Source organism: Salmo salar, chromosome 01 (genome assembly GCF_965601325.2).
Source record: "Salmo salar chromosome 01, fSalSal1, whole genome shotgun sequence".
In the NCBI taxonomy this organism is placed as follows: Eukaryota; Metazoa; Chordata; class Actinopteri; order Salmoniformes; family Salmonidae; genus Salmo; species Salmo salar.
The window spans coordinates 79882925-79908515 of NC_138291.1; the positions used below are offsets into that span (position 1 = coordinate 79882925).

Genomic DNA, 25591 nt, shown 5'->3' on the forward strand with positions numbered 1-25591 from the left:
CTGATAGTAAATCTTAATGTGCAGTTTTATTGTAAAATGTTAAATGAAGCATTAAAAAAGGAACGTATTAGCTACACTTAGAATATTTGTTTATTTTACCCACCCTTTCAATTGTTTGGTTTGTTAGAATTACAGGTAGAAACATTGCAATGAGACCATCCCCCAAAGATTGTAGAATAACGATGTCTTTCAGCAAGTGGAATACATAAATCATATTTATTCAAAACATCTGATTTGCTTTCAAAAACCTAAATGTGTGTGTTAATGGACATCTAAAATGACTGCCTAGTATTACATGCATGCATGTACTGTGCATGTTGCTCACTTTGGACCTGCATGTGAAATGCCAATTCATGATGTATTGACATAGTACAGTGAGGGGGAAAAGTATTTGATCCCTTGCTGATTTTGTACGTTTGCCCACTGACAAAGAAATGATCAGTCTATAATTTTAATGGTAGGTTTATTTGAACAGTGAGAGACACAATAACAACAAAAAAATCCAGAAAAACACGTAAAAAATGTTATAAATTGATTTGCATTTTAATGAGGGAAATAAGTATTTGACCCCCTCTCAATCAGAAAGATTTCTTGCTCCCAGGTGTCTTTTATACAGGTAACGAGCTGAGATTAGGAGCACACTCTTAAAGGGAGTGCTCCTAATCTCAGCTTGTTACCTGTATAAAAGACACCTGTCCACAGAAGCAATCAATCAATCAGATTCCAAACTCTCCACCATGGCCAAGACCAAAGAGCTCTCCAAGGATGTCAGGGACAAGATTGTAGACCTACACAAGGCTGGAATGGGCAACAAGACCATCGCCAAGCAGCTTGGTGAGAAGGTGACAACAGTTGGTGCGATTATTCGCAAATGGAAGAAACACAAAAGAACTGTCAATCTCCCTCGGCCTGGGGCTCCATGCAAGATCTCACCTCGTGAAGTTGCAATGATCATGAGAACGGTGAGGAATCAGCCCAGAACTACATGGGAGGATCTTGTCAATGATCTCAAGGCAGCTGGAACCATAGTCACCAAGAAAACAATTGGTAACACACTACGCAGTGAAGGACTGAAATCCTGCAGTGCCCGCAAGGTCCCCCTGCTCAAGAAAGCACATATACATGCCCATCTGAAGTTTGTCAATGAACATCTGAATGATTCAGAGGACAACTGGGTGAAAGTGTTGTGGTCAGATAAGACCAAAATGGAGCTCTTTGGCATCAACTCAACTCGCCGTGTTTGGAGGAGGAATGCTGCCTATGACCCCAAGAGCACCATCCCCACCGTCAAACATGGAGGTGGAAACATTATACTTTGGGGGGTGTTTTTCTGCTAAGGGGACAGGATCACTTCACCGCATCAAAGGGACGATGGACGGGGCCATGTACCGTCAAATGGGTGAGAACCTCCTTTCCTCAGCCAGGGCATTGAAAATGGGTCGTGGATGGGTATTCCAGCATGACAATGACCCAAAACACACGGCCAAGGCAACAAAGGAGTGGCTCAAGAAGAAGCACATTAAGGTCCTGGAGTGGCCTAGCCAGTCTCCAGACCTTAATCCCATAGAAAATCTGTGGAGGGAGCTGACAGTTCGAGTTGCCAAACGTCAGCCTCGAAACCTTAATGACTTGGAGAAGATCTGCAAAGAGTGGGACAAAATCCCTGCTGAGATGTGTGCAAACCTGGTGGCCAACTACAAGAAACGTCTGACCTCTGTGATTGCCAACAAGGGTTTTGCCACCAAGTACTAAGTCATGTTTTGCAGAGGGATCAAATACTTATTTCCCTCATTAAAATGCAAATCCTTTTATAACATTTTTGATGTGTTTTTCTGGATTTTTTGTTGTTATTCTGTCTCTCACTGTTCAAATAAACCTACAATTAAAATTATAGACTGATCATTTCTTTGTCAGTAGGCAAATGTACAAAATCAGCAGGGGATCAAATACTTTTTTCCCTCACTGTACATTGTCTCTAATGATGTCTGTGACCACAGCAAAGAGCTCTCACAGATACCGTTACTTTGGTTATTTCTGGAGTGGTTGTTCACAATTACATACGTACTTAACATATCCCTACATAAAGATATGAACCTTCTGTTTTGAGTTTGGTTGTGACCTATAATCCAGGTTTACTGTAATGATCTGAGAGTAGCAAAACATTTGTCAATAGATACCATGTCAAGGATTAACACTTAAGCTGTAAGTGATCATACTAAGATGATTAAACAAACTATTTAGATGCATTTTGAAATGCCTAAATGAGTGAGAGCCTGTGTCCTTATTGCAACTAGATAAGGCAGTGTGCAGGTAACTTCACATTCAGAAAATAAAAAAAATGTGACTGTGCAATAATTTTATATGCAATTTGTGGTGACGGTTTGAATGTGACAGTGTTAGTAGTGACACGTGTGGCACGTTTCGTCTCAATATTGTTTTGAGCGTTCCGTTTTAGGACTGATGCCCTACAGCATTCTACTCAATGTCTTCTGATTGGGCGTCGATTAAGATTTAGTCTAAAGTGCATTACTGTGGCTTGGAAATACAATTACATTTCTAAAGGAGGAATATAATTAGTAGGGAAACCGTTTCATCAGTTTGATGTTACCAGATTGACTTTAGATGCAGTATAACGTTAGCTAGCTAGCTAAGATTAAGGGGAGACCACTGGATTTTAGCTAGCTAATGTTAGCATTGCTAACTATTTTTATTAGGGGGGGGGGTAATCAGTATGAGTGCCATCATTTGCCATTGGCACTGTTTACGTCATCCACTTTCTGATGATCCATTATCTTTATATTCTTCTCAGCATTATCCACATTTCTTATCAGAGTTTCAAGCCTCCTCTTGATTTTCTTCTGATCTTCTAAGGCGCAGGTGATGACGATCGTCTGGAATTTTGTATCGATAGGAACAGGTGGTGCTTCGGTCACACAGGCAGCGTGCAGTGCCATCAGGCGCTTTCTGGCACCATCCATGTCGTCAAGCAACTTTGATGCAATCTCATCAATCAAAGAGGTAGCCTTGTGTAACGCATCCTCCTGTGTGGAGTTCCTTATGGTTTCCACTGAGATTTCAACTGTTAGCGTTCTACCCAGAAGACGATTAGCAGTTAAGGATAGTTCCTCTCGCTCTCCTGAAAAAGAGAGATATAGCACAGTGCTATCAGGAGGTAGGTGTTAACAGGACAGTTCACTCTAAAGTAAAAGTTTGTCAGATGTATAAAAACCTAACATAAGTTCTAATGTCAAGAATTCCTGTCTATGCCAAAAATGTAGATCGGCTATAGGCCTATGTCCCCAACACCCCAAATGAATGGAAAAGATGAACAGCGAATGGAATTGCATGGTGTCTACCTTTACCATTCATTTTGGATTTGAGGTAGGCTATATAGCTGGATTTACACAAGATATGACAGGACAAGACCCATTTGTAGATCTAAAAACATCTGACAAACTTTGATTGGCGTGAACTATCCCTTCAAATAAGAATTTCAACCAGTTAAGTGTCCCTTTTAATTCAACCAAATGTAGGCCTATGAAGTAGTCAGCAGGCAGAAGTTATCTGATGGCTGTCAAACAACACAAAGCCTACCGTCACAAATGCTGCGCATTTCTTCACTATTCTTTATGGATTTTATCAAATCCAGTAAGCACTCTCTCTCCTGTTCCATTGAAGTTGCTGCTTCACGTAAAGCCTCCACCCTAAAACAGATGTCATTGTCATGAGATATTTCGATAGAATATAGTGAGTGTAGACCTACGTGACTCAGAGACTGTTGTGAACATATTATTCATCCCATTGCCAATGCTACAACTTTCTCAGTGTTGATTTTTTGTTTAAATTACTGTTTAAACAAGGCTACTCATTTGTTATTTTAGAGGACAAACACAGTCTGGCACCGTAAAATATTAAAATAAACCAGACGATAATAAACGATAAGGTCATATTCAGCACTTTAGTGTGCACACATGTATCCAGAGAACTTTCTTCCTTCTTCCACTGTCACCCTTTCTATGTTTATAATCCGTTTAAAACAGCTGTCACATGGCACCGTAGTAGCACATGGAGAGATTGTGTAGCCTAATAGGCTACTGTGTGTATTCGTTAATGCTACTACACACAAAAAAGTATTTCTGATACCGTTACATACAGTATTCATGCCGTTAGATTAGCCTTCTGTAAAATACCTTATTTCCAGCTGGTCCAAACTTTCAAGTAGTTGTCCAGAGCGATCTGCCATAGACATTGATCTGCTGAATTTGCTTTTCGCGGCTTCAGTCATTTTAGCGTGGTGGATTTTCGCTTGAGCCATGGTTAGTTAGTATAATGATCTCCCTCGAGATTCAATTCCAATGGACACCTAACGGTACACTACTAGATGGTCTCCAGAGTGCAATCTAGAGGCTTCTGTCTGACAGATAGCGCCCCAGAGTAAACATTTCCAAACATGGTCTGGAACGTCCCTTTCTGTTCTAACCAACCCCTCGGACAGTATTGAGGAGTACACTTCGGGAACGTTCAAGAAGATGGGATTCTTTCTGCACTGCAGCCAGTAGAATGACCTGGGGGGACATATGAATACAAAAAGTATTCCCTCGTTATGCCGATCACAACTTATTTGTCTCATAATCACGACATAACAAAAGTGGACATATTGATGATAGATTGACAGTATGGCTGAGGCGGCAGATCCCATGGTGGATCAGAGCATATGATTTTAGTGATTGCGACACTAAGGGATGGTACTGTATATTTCATGCTAACATCATGTTTGGAGCTCATTATCAGTTTCTAAGTTATAAGCAAGCTAAATGGCCCTCACCTTGAGCAAAAGCTCTTGGGGCATCAAAGCCCTTGTAGTGCTTTTATGCCCAGAACGATGCCTGACAGGCAAATCTGTCTCCCAGGCTGTGTGTCACCCCCAAGACCACAGCCAGTTGCATGCAAGAAACAACGCAGCTAACTTTATTTGTATTGTGAACGAGCTAGCTAACTAAACTCAGCAAAAAACGTCCTCTCACTGTCAACTGCGTTTATATTCAGCAAACTTAACATGTGTAAATATTTGTATGAACATAACCAGATTCAACAACTGAGACAAGTTCCACAGACATGTGACTAACAGAAATTGAATAATGTGTCTCTGAACAAGGGGGGGGGGTGTCAAAATCAAAAGCTACAGTCGGTATCTGGTGTGGCCACCAGCTGCATTAAGTATTGCAGTGCATCTCCTCCTCATGGACTGCATCAGATTTGCCCATTCTTGCTGTGAGATGTTACCCCATGTTACCCCACTCTTCCACCAAGGCACCTGCAAGTTCCCGGACATTTCTGGGGGGAATGGCCCTCACCCTCCGATCCAACATGTCCCAGACGCCCTGAACCTCCAAATCAATCCCGCTCCAGAGTACAGGCTCGTTGTTATACTATGTTATGCTCATTCTTCAGTGAAGAGCACCTTTTGCCAGTCCTGCGACGGTGGTTTGTGCCCATAGGCGACGTTGTTGCCGGTGATGTCTGGTGAGGACCTGCCTTTCAACAGGCCTACAAGCCCTCAGTCCAGCCTCTCTCAGCCTATTGCGGACAGTTTGAGCACTGATGGAGGGATTGTGCGTTCCTGGTGTAACTCGAGCAGATGTTGTTGCCATCGTGGTATCCAATTGGTAGTAGTTACAGTCTTGTCTCATCGCTGCAACTCCCGTACGGACTCGGGAGAGGCGAAGGTCGAGAGCCATGCGTCCTCCGAAACACAACCCAACCAAGCCGCACTGCTTCTTGACACAATGCACATCCAACCCTTTAGCCAGCCACACCAATGTCGGAGGAAACACCGTACACCTGGCGACCTGGTCAGCGTGCACTGCGCCCGGCCTGACACAGGAGTCGCTAGTGCACGATGAGACAAGGATAGCCCTGCCGGCCAAACCCTCCTCAACCCGGACAACGCTGGGCCAATTGTGCGCCGCCCAATGGGCCTCCCGGTCGCGGCCGGCTGCGACAGAGCCTGGGCTCGAACCCAGAATCTCTGGTGGCACAGCTAGCACTGCGAAGCTGTGCCTTAGACCACTGCGCCACCCGGGAGGCAGAGCTGTTAGTGTCTTAATGACCGTTCCACAGGTGTATGTTCATTAATTGTTTGAGGTTCATTGAACAAGCATGGGGAAACAGTGTTTAAACCCTTTACAATGAAGATCTGTGAAGTTATTTGATTTTTTACGAAATATCTTTGAAAGACAGGATCCTGAAAAGGGGATGTTTATTTTTTGCTGAGTTTAGTTAGCTAGGTAGTCTTGTTAGCCAGTTAGCTAGCTTGTTATCTATGGTGGTTGTTAGCTTGCATAACTGATATACATACACAGTTGAAGTCTGAAGTTTACATACACTTAGGTTGGAGTCATTAAAACTCGTTTCTACTCCACAAATTTCTTGTTAACAAACTATTGTTTTGGCAAGTCGGTTAGGACATCTACTTTGTGTATGACACAAGTAATGTTTCCCACAGTTGTTTGCATAAAAATGATTTCACTTATAAATCACTGTATCACAATTCTAGTGGGTCTGAAGTTTACATACACCAAGTTGACTGTGCCTTTAAACAGCTTGTAAAATTCCAGAAAATGATTTCATGGCATTAGAAGCTTCTGATAGGCTAATTGACATCATTTGAGTCAATTGGAGGTGTACCTGTGGATGTATTTCAAGGCCTACCTTGCATTTCAAGGCCTATCCCAAACGTGAAGCACGGGGGTGGGAGCATCATGTTGTGGGGGTGCTTTGCTGCAGGAGGGACTGGTGCATTTCACAAAATAGATGACATCATGAGGCAGGAAAATTATGTTATTCTGGTTATTCTTTAAAAGTGCCTTCCTCACCATCTTAAATAAGCATGCTCCATTCCAAAAATTTAGAACCAGGAATAGATATAGCCCTTGGTTCACTCCAGACCTGTCTGACCTTGACCAGCACACAAACATCCTGTGGCGTTCTGCATTAGCATTGAATAGCCTCCGTGATATGCAACTTTTGAGGGAAGTTAGGAACCAATATACACAGCAGTTAGGAATGCTAAGGCTAGCTTTTTCAAACTGAAATTTGCATCCTGTAGTACAAACTCAAAAAAGTTCTGGGACACTGTAAAGTCCATGGAGAATAAGAGCACCTCCTCCCAGCTGCCCACTGCACTGAGGCTAGGAAACACTGTCACTGCCGATAAATCCACTATAATTGAGAATTTCAATAAGCATTTCTCTACGTCTGGCCATGCTTTCCACCTGGCTACCCCTACCCCGGTCAACTGCCCAGCACCCTCCACAGCAACCCGCCCAAGCCCCCACCATTTCTCCTTCACCCAAATCCAGATAGCTGGTGTTCTGAAAGAGCTGCAAATTCTGGACCCCTACAAATCAGCCGGACTAGACAATCTGAACCCTCTCTTTCTAAAATGATCTGCCGAAATTGTTGCAACCCCTATTACTAGCCTGTTCAACCTCTTTTTCGTATCGTCTGAGATTCCCAAAGATTGGAAAGCTGCTGCGGTCATCCCCCTCTTCAAAGGGGGAGACACTCTAGACCCAAACTGCTACAGACCTATATCTATCCTACCCTGCCTTTCTAAGGTCTTCAAAAGCCAAGTTAACAAACAGATTACCGACCATTTCGAATCCCACCGTACCTTCTCCGCTATGCAATCTGATTTCAGTGCTGGTCATGGGTGCACCTCAGCCATGTTAAAGGTCCTAAACGATATAATAACTGCCATCGATAAGAGACATTACTGTGCAGCCGTATTCATCGACCTGGCCAAGGCTTTCGACTCTGTCAATCACCACATTCTTATCAGCAGACTAAACAGCCTTGGTTTCTCAAATGACTGCCTCGCCTGGTTCACCAACTACTTCTCTGACAGAGTTCAGTGTGTCAAATCGGAGGGCCTGTTGTCCGGACCTCTGGCAGTCTCTATGGGGGTGCCACAGGGTTCAATTCTCGGGCCGACTCTCTTCTCTGTATACATCAATGATGTCGCTCTTGCTGCTGGTGATTGTCTGATCTACCTCTACGCAGACGACACCATTCTGTATACTTCTGGCCCTTTATTGGACACTGTGTTAACTAACCTCCAGATGAGCTTCAATGCCATACAACTCTCCTTCTGTAGCCTCCAACTGCTCTTAAATGCAAGTAAAACTAAATGCATGCTCTTCAACCGATCGCTGCCCACACCTGCCCGCCCGCCCAGCATCACTACTCTGGCTGGTTCTGACTTAGAATATGTGGACAACTACGAATACCTAGGTGTCTGGTTAGACTGTAAACTCTCCTTCCAGACTCACATTAAGCATCTCTAATCCAAAATTAAATCTTGAATCGGCTTCCTATTTCGCAACAAAGCATCCTTCACTCATGCTGCCAAACATACCCTCGTAAAACTGACCATCCTACCGATCCTCGACTTCGGCAATGTCATTTACAAAACAGCCCCCAACACTCTACTCAACAAATTGAATGCAGTCTATCACAGTGCCATCCGTTTTGTCACCAAAGCCCCATATACTACCCACCACTGCGACCTGTACGCTCTCATTGGCTGGCCCTCGCTTCATACTCATCGCCAAACCCACTGGCTTCAGGTCATCTACAAGTCTCTGATAGGTAAGGCCCCGCCTTATCTCAGCTTACTGGTCACCATAGCAGCACCCACCCATAGCACATGCTCCAGCAGGTATATCTCTCTAGTCACCCCCAAAGCCAATTCCTCCTTTGGCCGCCTTTCCTTCCAGTTCTCTGCTGCCAATGACTGGAATGAATTGCAAAAATCACTGAAGCTGGAGACTCTTACCTCCCTCACAAGCTTTAAGCACCAGCTGTCTGAGCAGCTCACAGATCACTGCACCTGTACATAGCCCATCCAACTACCTCATCCCCATACTGTATTTATTGTATCTATTTATTTATCTTGCTCCTTTGCACCCCTGTATCTCTACTTGCACATTCATCTTCAGCACATCAATCACTCTAGTGTCTAATTGGTATATTGTAATTACTTCGCCACCATGGCCTATTTATTGCCTTACCTCCCTTTCTTACCTCATTTGCACACACTGTATATAGATTTTCTTCAACTGTATTATTGACTGTATGTTTTGTTTATTCCATGTGTAACTCTGTGTTGTTGTATGTGTCGAACTGTTTTGCTTTATTCTTGGCCAGGTCGCAGTTTTAAATGAGAACTTGTTCTCTACTTGCCTACCTGACTAAATAAAGGTGAAATAAATAAAATGTGGATATATTGAAGCAACATCTCAAGACATCAGTCAGGAAGTTAAAGCTTGGTCGCAAATGGGTCTTCCAAATGGACAATGACCCCAAGTATACTTCCAAAGTTGTGGCAAAATGGCCTAAGGGCAACAAAGTCAAGGTATTGGAGTGGCCATCACAAAGCCCTGACCTCAATCTTATAGAAAAGTTGTGGGCAGAACTGAAAAAGCGTGTGCGAGCAAGGAGGCCTACAAACCTGACTCAGTTACACCAGCTCTGTCAGGAGGAATCGGCCAAAATTTGCCCAACTTCTTGTGGGAAGCTTGTGTAAGGCTACCCAAAACGTTTGACCCAAGTTAAACAATTTAAAGGCAATGCTACCAAATACTAATTGAGTGTATGTAAACTTCTGACCCACTGGGAATGTGATGAAAGAAATAAAAGCTGAAATAAATCATTCTCTCTGCTATTATTCTGACATTTCACATTCTTAAAATAAAGTGGTGATCCTAACTGACCTGAGACAGGGAATTTTTACAAGGATTAAATGTCAGGAATTGTGAAAAACTGAGTTTAAATGTATTTTCCATGGCATTAATCGTAAGAGTAGGGGTGTTAACCCCGGTTATCTGTATCAATTTCCAATCTGGCCCTCATACCATCATGGCCACCTTGTCATCCCCAGCTTCCAATTGGCTCATTCATCCCCCCTCCTCTCCCCTGTAACTATTCCTCAGGTCATTGTTGTAAATGAGAATGTGTTCTCAGTCAACTTACCTGGTAAAATAAGGCATCGTTCAGGGCTTAAATGCCCCGCATTTTGAACAACACAGTTGCAGGGCTCCTTGATGAACTGGTTGTTGTGCATCTGAGCAAATGTATGGATGATCTGTGGTACTTTTGATTATCTCATGATCTCGACAATAAAAATATTGTTATGTAGTGTTCATGAGATAAATAAGTTATGATCTCGACATAAGGAACAATTTTCTTATTTATATGTCCTCTCTAGACTTCCATACAAAATAGAGGAGGGTTGTCTTACTTTTGTTTTGCTTTGGGGAGGGTTGGAGATGGAGGTCTTCACAGGTCCAACAGATCCAAAATTTTGAAGAGGGTCCAGGTACTATATTCAGACATTTGTCTCGGATCTGGGTGGGTCTGATATAATTGCCATAGTCTCGGGTATGTGCAATTAAAATTAATTTACTGACTGGACACGATTGGACCCGTCATTTGTTTTATCATTATTATTAATATTATCATATATCATTATTATAGGCCTATTTAAGAATCTAAACGTGTTCTTTAAATATGTATAAATATTTTTCTTTCATTTTGTTGAGACATTTTCAGTGGCAAAATTAAGTTCGTACTGTCTTTTTAATTTTGTGCTCCGTATTTAGTCTAGTTTAAGATATGTCTATAGGGACCTCCCGAGTGGCGCAGCGGTCTGGGGTTCGACACGGGTTCTATCCCAGGCTGTGTCGTAGCCGGCCGTGACTGGGAGACCGGTGAAGTGGCGCACAATTGTCCCAGCGTTGTCCGGTTTAGGGGAGGGTTTGGCCAGCCGGGATGTCCATGTCCCATCACACTCTAGCGACTCCATGTGGCGGGCAGTGCGGCTTGGCAGGGCCGTGTTTCTGAGGATGCATGGCTCTTGACCTTCAGCTCTGCCGAGTCCAGAGTTGCAGCGATGGAACAAGACTGTAACTACCAATTGGAAATCACGAAAAAGGGATTAAAAAAACAACTAAGATAGGTCTATAGGCGTCTTCCTTTATATTTATTTTTAAGGCCTACAGTGCCTTCGGAAAGTATTCAGACCACTTCACTTTTTCCACATTGTTACGTTACAGCATTATACTAAAATTGATTAAATTGTTTCCCCCCCCCCCCCCCCCCCCATCAATCTACACATCAATGACAAGGCAAAAACAGATGTTGAAGTTTTTGCTAATAAAAAACGGAAATATCACATTTACATAAGTATTCAGACCCTTTACTCAGTACTTTGTTGAAGCACCTTTGGCAGTAATTACAGCATTGGGTCTTCTTGGGTATGACGCTTGGCACACCTGCATTTAGGGAGTTTCTCCCCTTATTTTCTGCAGATCCTCTCAAGCTCTGTCAGGTTGGATGGGGAGCGTTGCTGCACAGCTATTTTCAGGTCTCTTCAGAGATGTTCGATCGGGTTCAAGTACGGGCTCTGGCTGGGCCACTCAAGGATATTCAGAGACTTGTGCCGAAGCCACTCCTGCTTTGTCTTGGCTGTGTGCTTAAGGTCGTTGTCCTGTTGGAAGGTAAACCTTCGCCCCAGTCTGAGGTCCTGAGCGCTCTTGAGCAGGTTTTCATCAAGGATCTCTCTGTACTCAGTAGTGTAATGTACTTAAGTAAAAATACTTTAAAGTACTATTTAAGTAGTTTTATGGGGTATCTGCACTTTACTACTTATATTGTTGGTTACCTTTACTTCACTACATTCCTAAAGAAAATAAAGTACTTTTTACTCCATACATTTTCCCTGACACCCAAAAGTACTCATTACACTTTGACAGGAAAATGGTCCAATTCACACATTTATCAAGAGAACATCCCTGGTCATCCCTACTGCCTCTGATCTGGCGGACTCACTAAACATAAATGCTTAGTTTGTAAATGATGTCTAAGTGTTGGAGTGTGCCCCTGGCTCACCGTCAATAAAAATAAACAAGAAAATTGTGCTGTCTGGTTTGCTTAATATAAGGAATTTGAAATGATTTATACTTTCACAATTGATACGTCAGTACATTTTAACAATTCCATTTATTTTTGATACTTAAGTATATTTAAAACCAAATACTTTTAGACTTTTATTCAAGTAGTATTTTACTGGGTGACTTTCACTTTGAGTAATTTTCTATTAAGGTATCTTTACTCAAGTATGATAATTGAGTTCTTTTCCCTCCACTGTCTGTACTTTGCTCCGTTCATCTTTCCCTCGATCCTGACTAGTCTCCCTGCCGCTGAAAAACATCCCCACAGTATGCTGCCACCACCATGCTTCACCCTAGGGATGGTACCAGGTTTTCTCCAGACGTGACGCTTGGCATTCAGGCCAAAGAGATCAATCTTGGTTTCATCAGACCAGAGAATCTTATTTCTCATGGTCTGAGCCTTTAGGTGCCTTTTGGCAAACTCCAAGCGGGCTGTCGTGCCTTTTACTGAGGAGTTGCTTCCATCTGGCCACTCTACCATAAATGCCTGATTGGCGGAGTGCTGCAGAGATGGTCATCTTTCTGTAAGTTTCCCCAGTTTCCACAGAGGAACTCTAGAGCTCTGCCAGAGTGACCATTGGGTTCTTGGTCACCTCCCTGACCAAGGCCCTTCTCCCCCGATTGCTCAGTTTGGAAGAACGGCCAGCTCTAGGAAGAGTCTTGGTGGTTCCAAACTTCTTCCATTTAAGAATGATGGAGGACACAGTGTTCTTGGGGACCTTTAATGCTGCAGAGATTTTTTGGTACCCTTCCCCAGATCTGTGCCTTGACACAATCATGTCTTGGAGCTTATACAGACAATTATTTTGACCTCATAGCTTGGTTTTTGCTCTGACATGTACCGTCAACTGTGGGACCTTATATAGACAGGTGTGTGCCTTTCCAAATCATGTCCAATCAATTGAATTGACCACAGGTTGACTCCAATCAAATTGTTGAAAAATCTCAAAGATGATCAATGGAAACAGGATGCACCTGAGCTCAATTTCGAGTCTCGTAGCAAAGGGTCTGAATACTTATTTATATAAAGTATTTGTTTTTATTTGAATAAATTTGCACAAAAAAAAATGTTTTGCTTTGTCATTATGGGGTATTGTGTGTAGATTGTAAAAATGTGGAAAAGTCAAAGGGTCTGAATACTTTCTGAAGGCACACTATATGCATGCAGTGCCCTGATGCATTTTGTGCTCAAATCAATGACAGCTGAACTTTTAGGTGGACATTTCTTGTTTTAGGAAAGTAAAAACCAATAAAACAATAGGCTAGTGTTGTCATGATACCAACATTTTACTAACGATACGAGACCAGGCCAAGTATCACTATACAGAGAGAAGAAAAAAAATAAAATCAGGTTGGCGGTTCGCCCAGTCCCCCGACACTTGTTCCCGTTTTCTAAATGTTATGCACTTAAAAAATGGTATAAATAAATGTTATGCGCTTCACATAAAACATGTCACTGATACACTTCCACTCAATACAACACATATTGTATAATATATATCACTGTATAATATACTGCTCAAAAAAATAAAGGGAACACTTAAACAACACATCCTAGATCTGAATGAAAGAAATAATCTTATTAAATACTTTTTTCTTTACATAGTTGAATGTGCTGACAACAAAATCACAAAAATAATCAATGGAAATCCAATTTATCAACCCATGGAGGTCTGGATTTGGAGTCACACTCAAAATTAAAGTGGAAAACCACACTACAGGCTGATCCAACTTTGATGTAATGTCCTTAAAACAAGTCAAAATGAGGCTCAGTAGTGTGTGTGGCCTCCACGTGCCTGTATGACCTCCCTACAACGCCTGGGCATGCTCCTGATGAGGTGGCGGATGGTCTCCTGAGGGATCTCCTCCCAGACCTGGACTAAAGCATCCGCCAACTCCTGGACAGTCTGTGGTGGAACGTGGCGTTGGTGGATGGAGCGAGACATGATGTCCCAGATGTGCTCAATTGGATTCAGGTCTGGGGAACGGGCAGGCCAGTCCATAGCATCAATGCCTTCCTCTTGCAGGAACTGCTGACACACTCCAGCCACATGAGGTCTAGCATTGTCTTGCATTAGGAGGAACCCAGGGCCAACCGCACCAGCATATGGTCTCACAAGGGGTCTGAGGATCTCATCTCGGTACCTAATGGCAGTCAGGCTACCTCTGGCGAGCACATGGAGGGCTGTGCGGCCCCCCAAAGAAATGCCACCCCACACCATGACTGACCCACCGCCAAACCGGTCATGCTGGAGGATGTTACAGGCAGCAGAACGTTCTCCACAGCATCTCCAGACTCTGTCACGTCTGTCACGTGCTCAGTGTGAACCTGCTTTCATCTGTGAAGAGCACAGGGCGCCAGTGGCGAATTTGCCAATCTTGGTGTTCTCTGGCAAATGCCAAACGTCCTGCACGGTGTTGGACTGTAAGCACAACCCCCACCTGTGGACGTCGGGCCCTCATACCACCCTCATGGAGTCTGTTTCTGACCGTTTGAGCAGACACATGCACATTTGTGGCCTGCTGGAGGTCATTTTGCAGGGCTCTGGCAGTGCTTCTCCTGCTCCTCCTTGCACAAAGGCGGAGGTAGCGGTCCTGCTGCTGGGTTGTTGCCCTCCTACGGCCTCCTCCACGTCTCCTGATGTACTGGCCTGTCTCCTGGTAGCGCCTCCATGCTCTGGACACTACGCTGACAGACACAGCAAACCTTCTTGCCACAGCTCGCATTGATGTGCCATCCTGGATGAGCTGCACTACCTGAGCCACTTGTGTGGGTTGTAGACTCCGTCTCATGCTACCACTAGAGTGAAAGCACCGCCAGCATTCAAAAGTGACCAAAACATCAGCCAGGAAGCATAGGAACTGAGAAGTGGTCTGTGGTCCCCACCTGCAGAACCACTCCTTTATTGGGGGTGTCTTGCTAATTGCCTATAATTTCCACCTGTTGTCTATTCCATTTGCACAACAGCATGTGAAATTAATTGTCAATCAGTGTTGCTTCCTAAGTGGACAGTTTGATTTCACAGAAGTGTGATTAACTTGGAGTTACATTGTGTTGTTTAAGTGTTCCCTTTATTTTTCTGAGCAGTGTATAATCCTGCATAGAATGGCTGATTTGCTCATATTTGCCAAGGTTTACCTGTGATTTGGCTGGAGGAGTGGGAGGAAAGAATATATAATGAACAAAAATATAAACGCAACATGTAAAGTGTTGGTTACATGAGCTGAAATAAAAGATTCCAGAAATGTTCCATACGCACAAAAAAGCTTATTTCTCTAAAAGGTTGTGCACAAATTTGTTTACATTCCTGTTAAGTAGAATTTCGCCTTTGACAAGAATAATCGCAGTTTTCTTTCAAGTGAATACACAATTCTACTCAGAACAATAGCCCTGTGATTTAAATGTTTCATTCCATTTGGGTCAGTTGTGGGTCTACTTTCCAGTTTATAAGGTCTAGAAAGCCACAGTAGCAGGCATGCTTTATGTGTGGCATAAATACAACCAGTCACAATGTTTGGCTCTGATTAGGCTACTTCCAGTCTCCAGTAAGCTATCTACGCACGTTTGTCCAAAATATAATTTCAGCATCCGAACTGTGCAGAGGCTATTTGATCGAGAAACATCTGTTACAAAATACAGAAAAGTGTGATGACATTCAGAGATTGTCAAGCCAAGCCTTCGATGCTGAGTTGACCTACAAGGTAAGGAGGATTGTTGGCCCATTTTCTGTTTGTTGAGATTGACAGTCTATTTTATTGTGGTGTTGAAAATGCAAACCCTGATATTAAAGCGACAAAGTCAGATTGCTTCGCCTTTTGGTTGTGTGGTGCATTGGCACAGAAACCTATCAGTGGAAAATTTGTTGCATATATTGTATTTCGAAAAATACCATCAAAATGTTGAACATCTGATTTCTACCTAGCTGATCATTGTCTATAGACGGCTTTGATCTGTAATGTAATAGCCAGGGAGAGTTAGCTCGTCCGTGGTGGTCAGCGAACCCTCAACCTTCTGGCCTGTAGCCATGCGCGGCATCGACTGTGCCACAAAAGTATGCTACATTTTTTGGAGGGAACCATCGCTAATTTATTTGACAATATCCAGACATCCAATGATTGAAACTTTAACATCAAAGAGAAAGAAAATAATTAAACATCTTTATTAAATAAAATAAAAAGCTCTGAACATGTGATAAAGATGCCTACATGGTATGCCTCAATCTTTATAGTTCGCAAATAATGTTGTTACTACAGTTATTACTGTGTAATCACATCGGTACAACCCTGTCTTGAAGTGTTGAAAGTAACTGATATGTTACACATAAAACAAAAATCATAAAATGCCATAAGCCAAATTAATGACAGGTTCCCAGAAAATAACATTCGCTGATCAGTATTCCAGAAGGCTTCTTTTGAGCGCTTCCTCCATCTCTGTGAAGATACGTTGGGGAGGAAGGGGAAACGATAACAATAATGTCAACTTCAATAAGACATGCTGCAGCACATAACTTGGTCAGTGTCTAGTGTTGTGACAATCTCAAAACCATCCAAAAAGTGTTCACACAGTTCTCTACAGCAACTACAAACCGCCCACTATCTGAATGTCCCAGTGTGCATTTAATGTTACTATGATTTGATTAGGCATACTCACACTGAGGTTATTCTTCAAGCATGTAATGCTGGTAAAAAAGAGAAGTATCATCTTGTTTTTATTTTGCTACACCTACGTGGCCTGGGCAACAGCTTCAAAGCTGACAGACAGAACCTTTCTGGCCATTCAAACAAGGCATCGTGCAAACGGTTAAAGCAAATGTAACTAATGAAAAGGTCCTCAAATAAACAAAGGTAAATAAAAGGTGTTACACACCAATATCAAGGTCAGTTGGCTCTCTTGCTTCTTCCACACTTAAAGCCAAGGCCCGCTTCATCTCCTCATCAGATTCATCTGAAACAAGGAAAATTGACAAAAAACAAGATTCTCTGTTTAAATTTTTTTTTAAAAACTAAACAAAAAAAAAAGTCCAAGAAACCTTCTATAGCTATATAATGGCTACGACAGATGTCATTCACCAAATCACTGAACAGATGGGAAGACAAGAAAATAATCATCACCTCCATGAGCTTCAGCGCCATCTCTGACCTCATCCAAGTTCATAGCAATGGCATGTTTCACATCTTCAAACTCCTCCTCTATAAAATAAAAATACAGTAATAAATCAAATCAGTTTTCTAAGAGCAGAAAGGTCAGTGCAGTGGAAATTAATCATGGAAGATAGTCCAAAGCAGACTTGCCATTCACTTCTGGTTTGATCTCCACAGCAACCAGAGTCTTGACAGCGGAAGAAGCTGCTGCCTTCCCCGTATGACTCTCACCCCCATCCCTGGAGCTCAAGCAAGGCTCCAGAGGGCAGTGCTGGGAGTGGTAGTGGTTATGGAAACTGGGAACGTCCTTATGACTCTCCTGACAGGATCCACACACCACGTCAAAGGTATTCTCTAGCCCCAAGGCTTTGTGTTGAGAGTGGACATGAGTCTTTATCTGGGCAAAGGAGGACACCTGGACGTCGCATGGTGCACACACGTAGCTGCATTCGTCTTCACTGGATAGCCGCTTCATGCATCGTGTGAAGGTAGCCTTCCTTTCATCTTTGTCCTTTTCTGATGACATGCATGGACACAGACATTCATGCCTTTCACCGGCTGTTGCCAATGGACTGGAGTTTTCGGCCTCAGTGGGTCTATCAACCTCAGGCTCATCCATGCGGTAGTAGTCCTTACTGTGAAGGCCCCTATAGTGCTCTTGGAACTCCCCCTCAGTGTCATACTCCATGCTGTCACAGAGCCCGCAGAAGTACCGCGTCACTATTTGGTTGCTGTGCTCGTTCACACAGTGCCTGCGTACTGTGGCCTCCTTGAAGTACTTCTGTGGGCAGTGGCCACAGGCAAACCTCTGGAAACTGTGGTTGCTCACGTCTCTGCAGTGCTTGTGCACAGCTTGCTCCGAGTTAAAGATGTCCTCACACATCCTGCAAATCCACCTCTCGTCCTGTTTGGGAAGAGGTGTGGGAGTTGTAGTTCTAGTCCTGATATCAGTGAGGGCGCTGGGTCTGCCACTGGTGGAGGGTTTGGCATAGGGAATGGGAGCAGGCTCCTCGTCCGATACCTCTCTCTCCCTGAAGTAAGTGTGTCCACTGTGGGCCTCTGACACATGCAACAGGATGTCCTCGTGACGCGGCATGTCAACCTTGCACAGCCGGCAGTGGAAGAGGAAGTTTGAGAGGTGGGCACCGCCGTGAAAACGGCTCATGTGCAGGCGAGTGATGGATGACTCGCCCATATGCTTTCCACACACGCCACATTGATGGAAGATCCGATTGGCAGCAAAAAGGTGCTTGCTGGCCATGGCCTCCTCTGAAAAGCGCTGACCACACTCACAAAACCACGCCACTATCAAGCAACTCCTTGAGGTCCCAGCGCTGCCATTCAAAGCTCCCTCGCGTCTCTGGCGCTTGGCTGGGGATCCAACAGAATCACCTCTCTCCTTGTCCCTTTTCCAAGAGGGGGTTACAGGACCTTTTGACTGTTTGGGCCGTGACGTCGCTGCAGCCCTCTTGGCGTGTTGGATTTCATAGAAATTGCTGTAGTGCAGAATTGCCTTTTCCATGGTGCAGTTGACCTCAGTATTGTGCTGACTCAATTCTTTATGCCTTTCAACATCACCTTGGTTGAGGAACAGTTTGCAACACACAGCGCACTGGCCCAGCACTTGTAGTTGTTTCATGACCTGCACCACTGTTTTCTCTGCCTCAGCCCTGGCAGCGCCCTGTCTGCATTGCACACTGAGGCAGAAGGGAACAAACAACAAGCAGAGATAGCATTAACGAAATTACAAATGAGATCATCGATCCATTAGGGCCGGAACGATACCAATATTGCGATACTCGTTAGTATCGTGGCAAGGAAACAAAACTTCTTTAGGAAAACAGCCTGAATGTTGGAAACAAGACATTATGTTGTGATCCAGTCACATTTATTTATTTTCCAAGCTACAGCACACAATATATTACATATTACATAGAATATTGCAATACTGGTATCGTCAAAGCCCTATTATCCATATGATGGAAGTGAGGGTTACAATCAAGGCCGAGGCTGCGGTGCCAAAGGATCTTGCAGACATTGATTCAGCTTTGATCGAACTTTATTAAACGAGCACCATTCATCACTGAAATTCACCAGAGTAGCCTGTTCTCTGGGCAGCCGAACAAATAGAGCAGAGACTGTGTAAAGTAGGGAATCCCGTACATGCACAGAAGCTTCGGATCTTTAGCTATTGGAAAGAGGGTGCCACTCTGTAAAATCAATGATGTGTTAAATATGTATGTCCATGGTTCTTTTTGTTTGTCTGTGTATAAGACGATAAATGTAATTACACTTTACCTGCCTATTTAACAACCATGTAATTGCATGTACACTAACACCATACTGACTTTAAAAGTATACTAATGCCTTCCCCGTAGCTCAGTTGGTAGAGCATGGTGTTTGCAACGCCAGGGTTGTGGGTTCGATTCCCACGGGGGGCCAAGTACGAAGAAGAAAAAAAATTGTATGAAATGAAATGTATGCATTCACTACTGTAAGTCGCTCTGGATAAGAGCGTCTGCTAAATGACTAAAATGTAAAAATGTCTAATAACACATACCGGTATATAAACTTACTTGAAGTGGGCCTGTGCTTCCATGTGTGAGTTAAGCCCCTTCTGGCATGTCGTACATCTCACGCTGAATGAAACTTCCTTACACAAAGCAATGAGACGATTCTTTGCATATCGTGGGAAGGGAACTGGCAATGCTGTCCCTTTAGTTTCTTTTATCCAGAAAGAGAACAAAATATCTGGTTACACGTTTTAATGGATGATACAAAGAAATAACTATTTCTTGAGCTGCATTGTTGGTTAAGTAAGCATTTCACGGTAAGGTCTACACCTGTTGTAATTGGTGCATGTGACAAATAAAATGGTATTTTATTTATTTAATAGCAGTGTATTGGCCGTTATCCTGTCCAAGCACTATTCATTCACACAAAATATTTGCTCTATAGAAATGCAACAAACTGCATAATTTATTTTTAAAAAGAGTCCATATGCCCCAAATATTTGCTCTCCCTGTCTAAATACAATTACCCGGGGCGTAATATCTAGCTTTGACGCTGATATATATATATATATATATATATATGAGGCTTACCACTCATGATGATGGACTGAGAGAAGTGGCTTTTGGCCGACATATGCTGGAGGCACTCGTCCCTGATGTAAAAGAGGAGATAGCAGGCAGGGCAGGCGAAGCACACGATCGGCTGGCAGGTCTGAGTGTGGTCATGGTCTTCATCAGGGGAGGACAACTTAAGAAAATTAGAATAGAGAATTGTTACACACAGTGCAAGTTTAAGACTTTGTCCGGATTGAAATCTGTATCCAATATCTGTGGTTGAAAATAAATTAATACTTTAATATCGTTATTTTAGTTTAAGAGACAAAATAGTATGGCAATCACTGAAGAACAAACTAGTTCGAGACTATCCCATCACAGTACCTGAAACTGTAATATCTTGTTTCTTATAGTCGTGGCTGAACGAGGTCATGGATATACATCTTGCTGGTTTTTCTATGCATCGTCAAGATCGGAAGGCAGACTCGGGTAAGACAAAGGGAGGAGGGGTGTGTCTCCCTGGTGCGCGATCAGTTGGTGCGCAATCTCTAATGTTAAGGAAGTCTGGAGTTTTTACTCGCCTGAGTTAGAATACCTCATGATAAACTGCAGACCATACTATTTACCAAGAGAGTTTATCAATATTTTTCATAGCTGTCTTTTTAGCACCATAAACCGATGCTGGCACTAAGACCTCACTCAATGACGAAGCGGACGGGAAGCTACCACATATGTTCGGGGATTCATCCGATAACATTGAGGAGTTTACCACATCAGTCACCAGCTTCATTAATAAGTGCATCGATGACGACGTCCTCACAGTGACATACATACACTGAATAAAAATATAAAACGCAACATGTAAAGTGTTGGTCCCATGTTTCATGAGCTGAAATAAAAAAATCCCAGAAATGTTCCATACACAAAAACATCTCTCAAATTGTGCACGAATTTGTTTACAACCCCGTTAGTGAGCATTTCTGCTTTGCCAAGATAATCCATCCACCTGTATGGTGTGGCATATCAAGAAGCTAATTAAATAGTATAATCAAAACACAGGGCACCTAGTGCAGGGGACAATAAAAAGCCACTTTAAAATGTGCAATTGTGTCACACAACACCACAAGTATGTATCAAGTTGAGGGAGCGTGAAATTGGCATGCTGACTGAAGGAATGTCCACCAGAGCTGTTGCCAGAGAATTGAATGTTCATCTCTCTACCATAAGCTGCCTCCAATGTCGTTTTAAAGAATTTGGCAGTACGTCCAACGAGCCTCACCACCGCAGACCATGTGAACCACGCCAGCCCAGAACCTCAACATCCAGCTTCTTCATCTGCGGGATTGTCTGAGACCAGCCACCCAGACAGCTGATGAAACTGAGGAGTATTTCTGTCTGTAATAAAGCCCTTTTGTGGGGAAAAACTCATTCTGACTGGCTTGGCCTGGCTGCCAAGTGGGTTGGCCTGGCTGCCAAGTGGGTTGGCCTGGCTGCCAAGTGGGTTGGCCTGGCTGCCAAGTGGGTTGGCCTGGCTGCCAAGTGGGTTGGCCTATGCCCTCCAAGGCCCACCCATGGCTGCACCCCTGCCCAGTCATGTGAAATCCATAGAATAGGGCATAATTTCATTATTTCAAATGACTGATTTCCTTATATGAACTGTAACACAGTTAAATCTTTGAAATTGTTGCTTTTATATTTTTGTCACAATGTATGAAATCAACATTTGAAGCATAGTTATTGGACAATTGCTCTTTTGGATGGCAATTCATGAAAATTCAGTGTGGGAAAAATGACTGTTTTTCAGTTCCTCGCTGTAAAACAGTACATCGGCAGATATATCAGTAAGTTGTCCACCCCAAAAATCGGATTCAGAACCCCCCCAAAGGAAGTCCCAAAAAATTTACAATGGACTGTTCTCTCTGCTACCGCATGGCAAGCAAGACCAGTGCACAGAGTCTGGAACCAACAAAACCCTGAACAGCTTCTACCCCCAAGCCATAAGACTGCTAAACAAGGCTGCTAAATAGCTAATCAAATGGCTACCCGGACTACCTTTTTTGCACCAACTCTCTTGTACTGACTATATGCACACACACTGTACTCTACCCACACACATACATACACCAACACTACATACACACACACACAAAATCTACACTGTCGCCACACACTCACTACATACACTGCTGCTACAGCAAAGTCTATTATCTATCCTGTTGCCTAGTCAGTTTACCCCTTCCAATGTGTACATGGCTACCCCAAATCGACTTGTTACTGGTACTCCCTGTATATAGCCATGTTTGTTATTTGTAATTGTTATTCACGGTGTATTTATTCCTCGTCACTATTTATATTTGATATTTTTCTCTCCATTGCTGGAAAAGGACCCGTAAGTAAGTATTTTCACTGTTAGTCTACACCCGTTTACAAAGCATGTGACAAATAAAATAAGATTCCATTTTTTATTTGGGTAACAGCTAAATGCTGCTCTCTACTGCTTTGGTAGTGATAGATGTCAACACTATTTTCTTAGTGATCATTTTGATGTCCTCCATCCAATAACAAAATATGTTGCAGGAATGTGAAGTATTGTTATACTGTTTATGTTTTCAACCTCCTACTGAGAACCAAACAGGAAGGCACTACTGTGTGAAGGTGGTTGACCGGACTGCCAAAACGGCATTCAAAAATTCCATTTTTCCCTAATGGTATTTGATTCCTTTACTTTAGGGCTATTGGTAGGTATAATTATTGCATAGAGCACATTTGAATGACAGCGGTAACTGAACACAATTGAATGTGCAGCCATTTCTAACAGTACTTGATTTTACAGGCATAACCAACCTTTGACTGCTGATGCACCTTCCAAGCTTCTTTGGTTTCAAAATGAAGACCACAAGCAACGCAAGCAAACAGCTCGGTTGGGCTTCCTTTCAGGTAGATGGTCGGGTCACAAGGAGAGTGGTCAAACCTGCAGACAGAAAAAAAGGTTTTCAGGGCTAAATTAAAAGTAGGTTGTTTATTATGTATAATGGTTATAGAAATATAAATCTCATCATTTAACCTTTTCAAGTGACCTTCTAGGAGAGGTACGTTGTCATAAACCCGACCACAGTTGATCACTGGACAGGTATGTGTGGATGAGCTGCTGGTGGGAAAGGGGACCTGTCTGCGTCTCCAGCTAGCTCCAGTATTGATGACCCCAGGTTTCACACCTAAGAACAGACAATGGTAAGACTGAGATCCTGCTTTTCTACCAAATTAAATGACATTTCATGTGTGCCTGTAGCGCTGACTCCTGGGCCGTGTTCAAAGCATCACATTGTAAGAGTGCTGATCTAGGATCAGTTTTGAACATGGGCCCAGATCTGAAGTTTAAAAAAAAAGCCTTCCGAGGCTAACTAGACTACATTACCTGGCATCTTTAACCACATATCCACACAGCGCTTGGAGTCATATGCGTTACCATTGGGACTAAATGCCAGCTCCTGCCGTCCATGAGCCTTTTGTGAGATTTGCTTCTCCTGAAATAAGGCAAGCATTGGCATGACCAATATGAAGAACTGTGAAAAGAGACAATAGCACCCACAAAAGACAAATACACAACAAGCTGCAATGGCTAATATGATGATCATACCAGTTTGAACTTTTCGTCCTTACCTTGAAGGCTTTACACTTCTCTGCTCTTTCCTTTTTCGCCACAGCCACTTGGCGAGCTAGTCTGTCCAAAGTTGAGGTGACCTGAGCTTTCTGTCGGTCAATCTCATCTTCAATCTTAACAATAATACAAAAAAGGTACACAAAACATATTACATACATAACAATAACATGTAACTTTTTTGAACTGGTCTTCCAAACACCTTTCCATGTCATTACAGTTTGTATTAAATGTATTATCTTTCACTTGACACACTCACTGTCTCGGCTGTGGGTAAACTTCCATCGTCTTCCCCATCACTCAGTAAATCAATACATTCCAGTACAGGTCTAAGTGGAGCCTCCTAAAACGACATAGTTAAATGGATGAGACACTGTCTGATACTGTGTCATTCAAACACTTGACTCTTTTGGACACTGTCTTAAAAGGTCTGTTTTTTCTTGACAGTTGTATAAAAATATACTGACTCACACTAACCAAGTTATGGTCAATTTCATTTAAACTAATGCATTGGATGAAAATGTTTAATGTTAATGATTACCCCTAACTTTCCTGGAAAGGTGAATGGCAACATAGGTAGTAGAGAAACCTTTGAACCTTGTTCCTACAAATGACAAATCACTTACTGACACAAACTCCACCTCATCTTCATAATTTGCTCCAATTGGGGAGGACATTGATTTTATCTGGAGGAAATAATTACATAAAAAAAACAGACAACTCAACCAAATCGCACAGATAATCAACAACGTTGTCAAAATTATTATCAATCAACGTCTTCAGTATTATGTCTGGCTGGGCGGGCGGATGACAAATGGCTACATTGTTACAATGTTAACTTTCGCTATCTAGCTACAATTTAACAATTGTTTGTTTTCATGCAAGCCTACTCCAATCTGCCATCACGTGTGGGTTCAAGACTAGTTAGCTATAATCCCTTCTAGTACTAGTGTGAATGACTGCTCCAACACTTATGCTGACTAGCTAGTTAGCTAGCTAGTTGAAACTTAGAAGAAAACACGTTAGACAGCTTGCTTACTGTACTTAGCTAGTTAGCTAACGATAGTTGGCGGGTTAGTGCACAACAAGCAGTTCGGTAGCTATATCTCTAAATTAATCCAAATATTCGGTAAACAATGTAACTAGCAAACTAGTTTGAGAGATAACTAGCTAGTTAATTATCGTTAAGGTAAATTATGAAAATAATAAGCACGAGCAGACACTCACAAAATTGCGTTTTCTCGCAAAAGGGACTGTTGATCTTCTGCGGGTGTTCCTGGGATGTGGAGTTCCAATGAAAGGCTCACGGCGGGGCTGCAGCCGTGTGGGGAAAAGAGAAACAATTATTCGTCCTCGTCATTAATTCATTAATTATGAAGGCAATTATTTTTCTTGGAAAAAAATTACACGTTTGATCTTTTAGTAAAAATAAAATATAAATTATTGAACATAATTTTAAATTCATGTCAAATACTCAATGTCAAAAACGTCCTCTGTGCTTTTTCTTAGCCAGCTGGCCTACTAGCAATTTTCTATTTAGCAGAGTAATTTCATGACAAATGGGCCTATACTAGGCCTATGTGTTATTACAGCCTAGCCTTATAGCCTAAATGGCCTTTTTTTCATCCTACAGTAATCTAATCATGTATCAGAGACTATACATTTAAGCAGGTTAATGATAGAGACTGATCATGATTCCCGGGCTGACA

At 42.7% G+C, this 25591-nt stretch overlaps 2 protein-coding genes across 3 annotated transcripts; both read right to left on the reverse strand.

Moving 5' to 3' along the window:
• Positions 1-202: 202 nt before the first annotated feature.
• LOC106612807 (BAG family molecular chaperone regulator 2) lies at positions 203-4493 on the reverse strand. Its single transcript, XM_014214324.3, has 3 exons — positions 4191-4493; positions 3595-3704; positions 203-3136 (listed from the first exon to the last, which is right to left on the reverse strand). The coding sequence occupies exons 1-3, from the start codon at positions 4313-4315 to the stop codon at positions 2742-2744; spliced, it is 630 nt and encodes a 209-aa protein (XP_014069799.1). The 5' UTR covers positions 4316-4493; the 3' UTR covers positions 203-2741.
• An 11658-nt stretch (positions 4494-16151) lies between these two features.
• Positions 16152-25199, reverse strand: LOC106612792 (E3 SUMO-protein ligase ZNF451). Of its 2 annotated transcripts, XM_014214305.3 has the most exons (14): positions 25110-25199; positions 24509-24568; positions 24142-24225; positions 23885-23998; positions 23640-23748; positions 23289-23439; positions 23069-23195; positions 20261-20417; positions 19733-19880; positions 17307-18853; positions 17127-17204; positions 16882-16959; positions 16666-16693; positions 16152-16445 (listed from the first exon to the last, which is right to left on the reverse strand). In XM_014214305.3, exons 2-13 carry the CDS (start codon positions 24557-24559, stop codon positions 16680-16682), a joined length of 2658 nt encoding a protein of 885 aa, XP_014069780.3. In that variant the 5' UTR covers positions 24560-24568; positions 25110-25199; the 3' UTR covers positions 16152-16445; positions 16666-16679. The 2 variants fall into 2 exon arrangements, with proteins under 2 accessions (XP_014069780.3, XP_014069773.3); XM_014214298.3 differs by lacking the exon at positions 16666-16693.
• Between the last annotated feature and the right edge of the window lie 392 nt (positions 25200-25591).

Bases quoted from the DNA above. Each gene is read 5' to 3' on its own strand.
- LOC106612807 (XM_014214324.3), bottom strand. From the start codon at position 4,315: ATGGCTCAAGCGAAAATCCACCACGCTAAAATGACTGAAGCCGCGAAA. The intron at 3,705-4,190 runs GTATTTTACAGA...CATCTGTTTTAG, and splicing joins TTGGACCAGCTGGAAATAAG to GGTGGAGGCTTTACGTGAAG. The intron at 3,137-3,594 runs GTAGGCTTTGTG...TCTCTTTTTCAG, and splicing joins AATGCGCAGCATTTGTGACG to GAGAGCGAGAGGAACTATCC.
- LOC106612792 (XM_014214298.3), bottom strand. From the start codon at position 24,559: ATGTCCTCCCCAATTGGAGCAAATTATGAAGATGAGGTGGAGTTTGTG. The intron at 23,999-24,141 runs GTGAGTGTGTCA...ATTATTGTTAAG, and splicing joins GTTTACCCACAGCCGAGACA to ATTGAAGATGAGATTGACCG. The intron at 18,854-19,732 runs GTAAGTTTATAT...CTTCTGCCTCAG, and splicing joins GAAGCACAGGCCCACTTCAA to TGTGCAATGCAGACAGGGCG.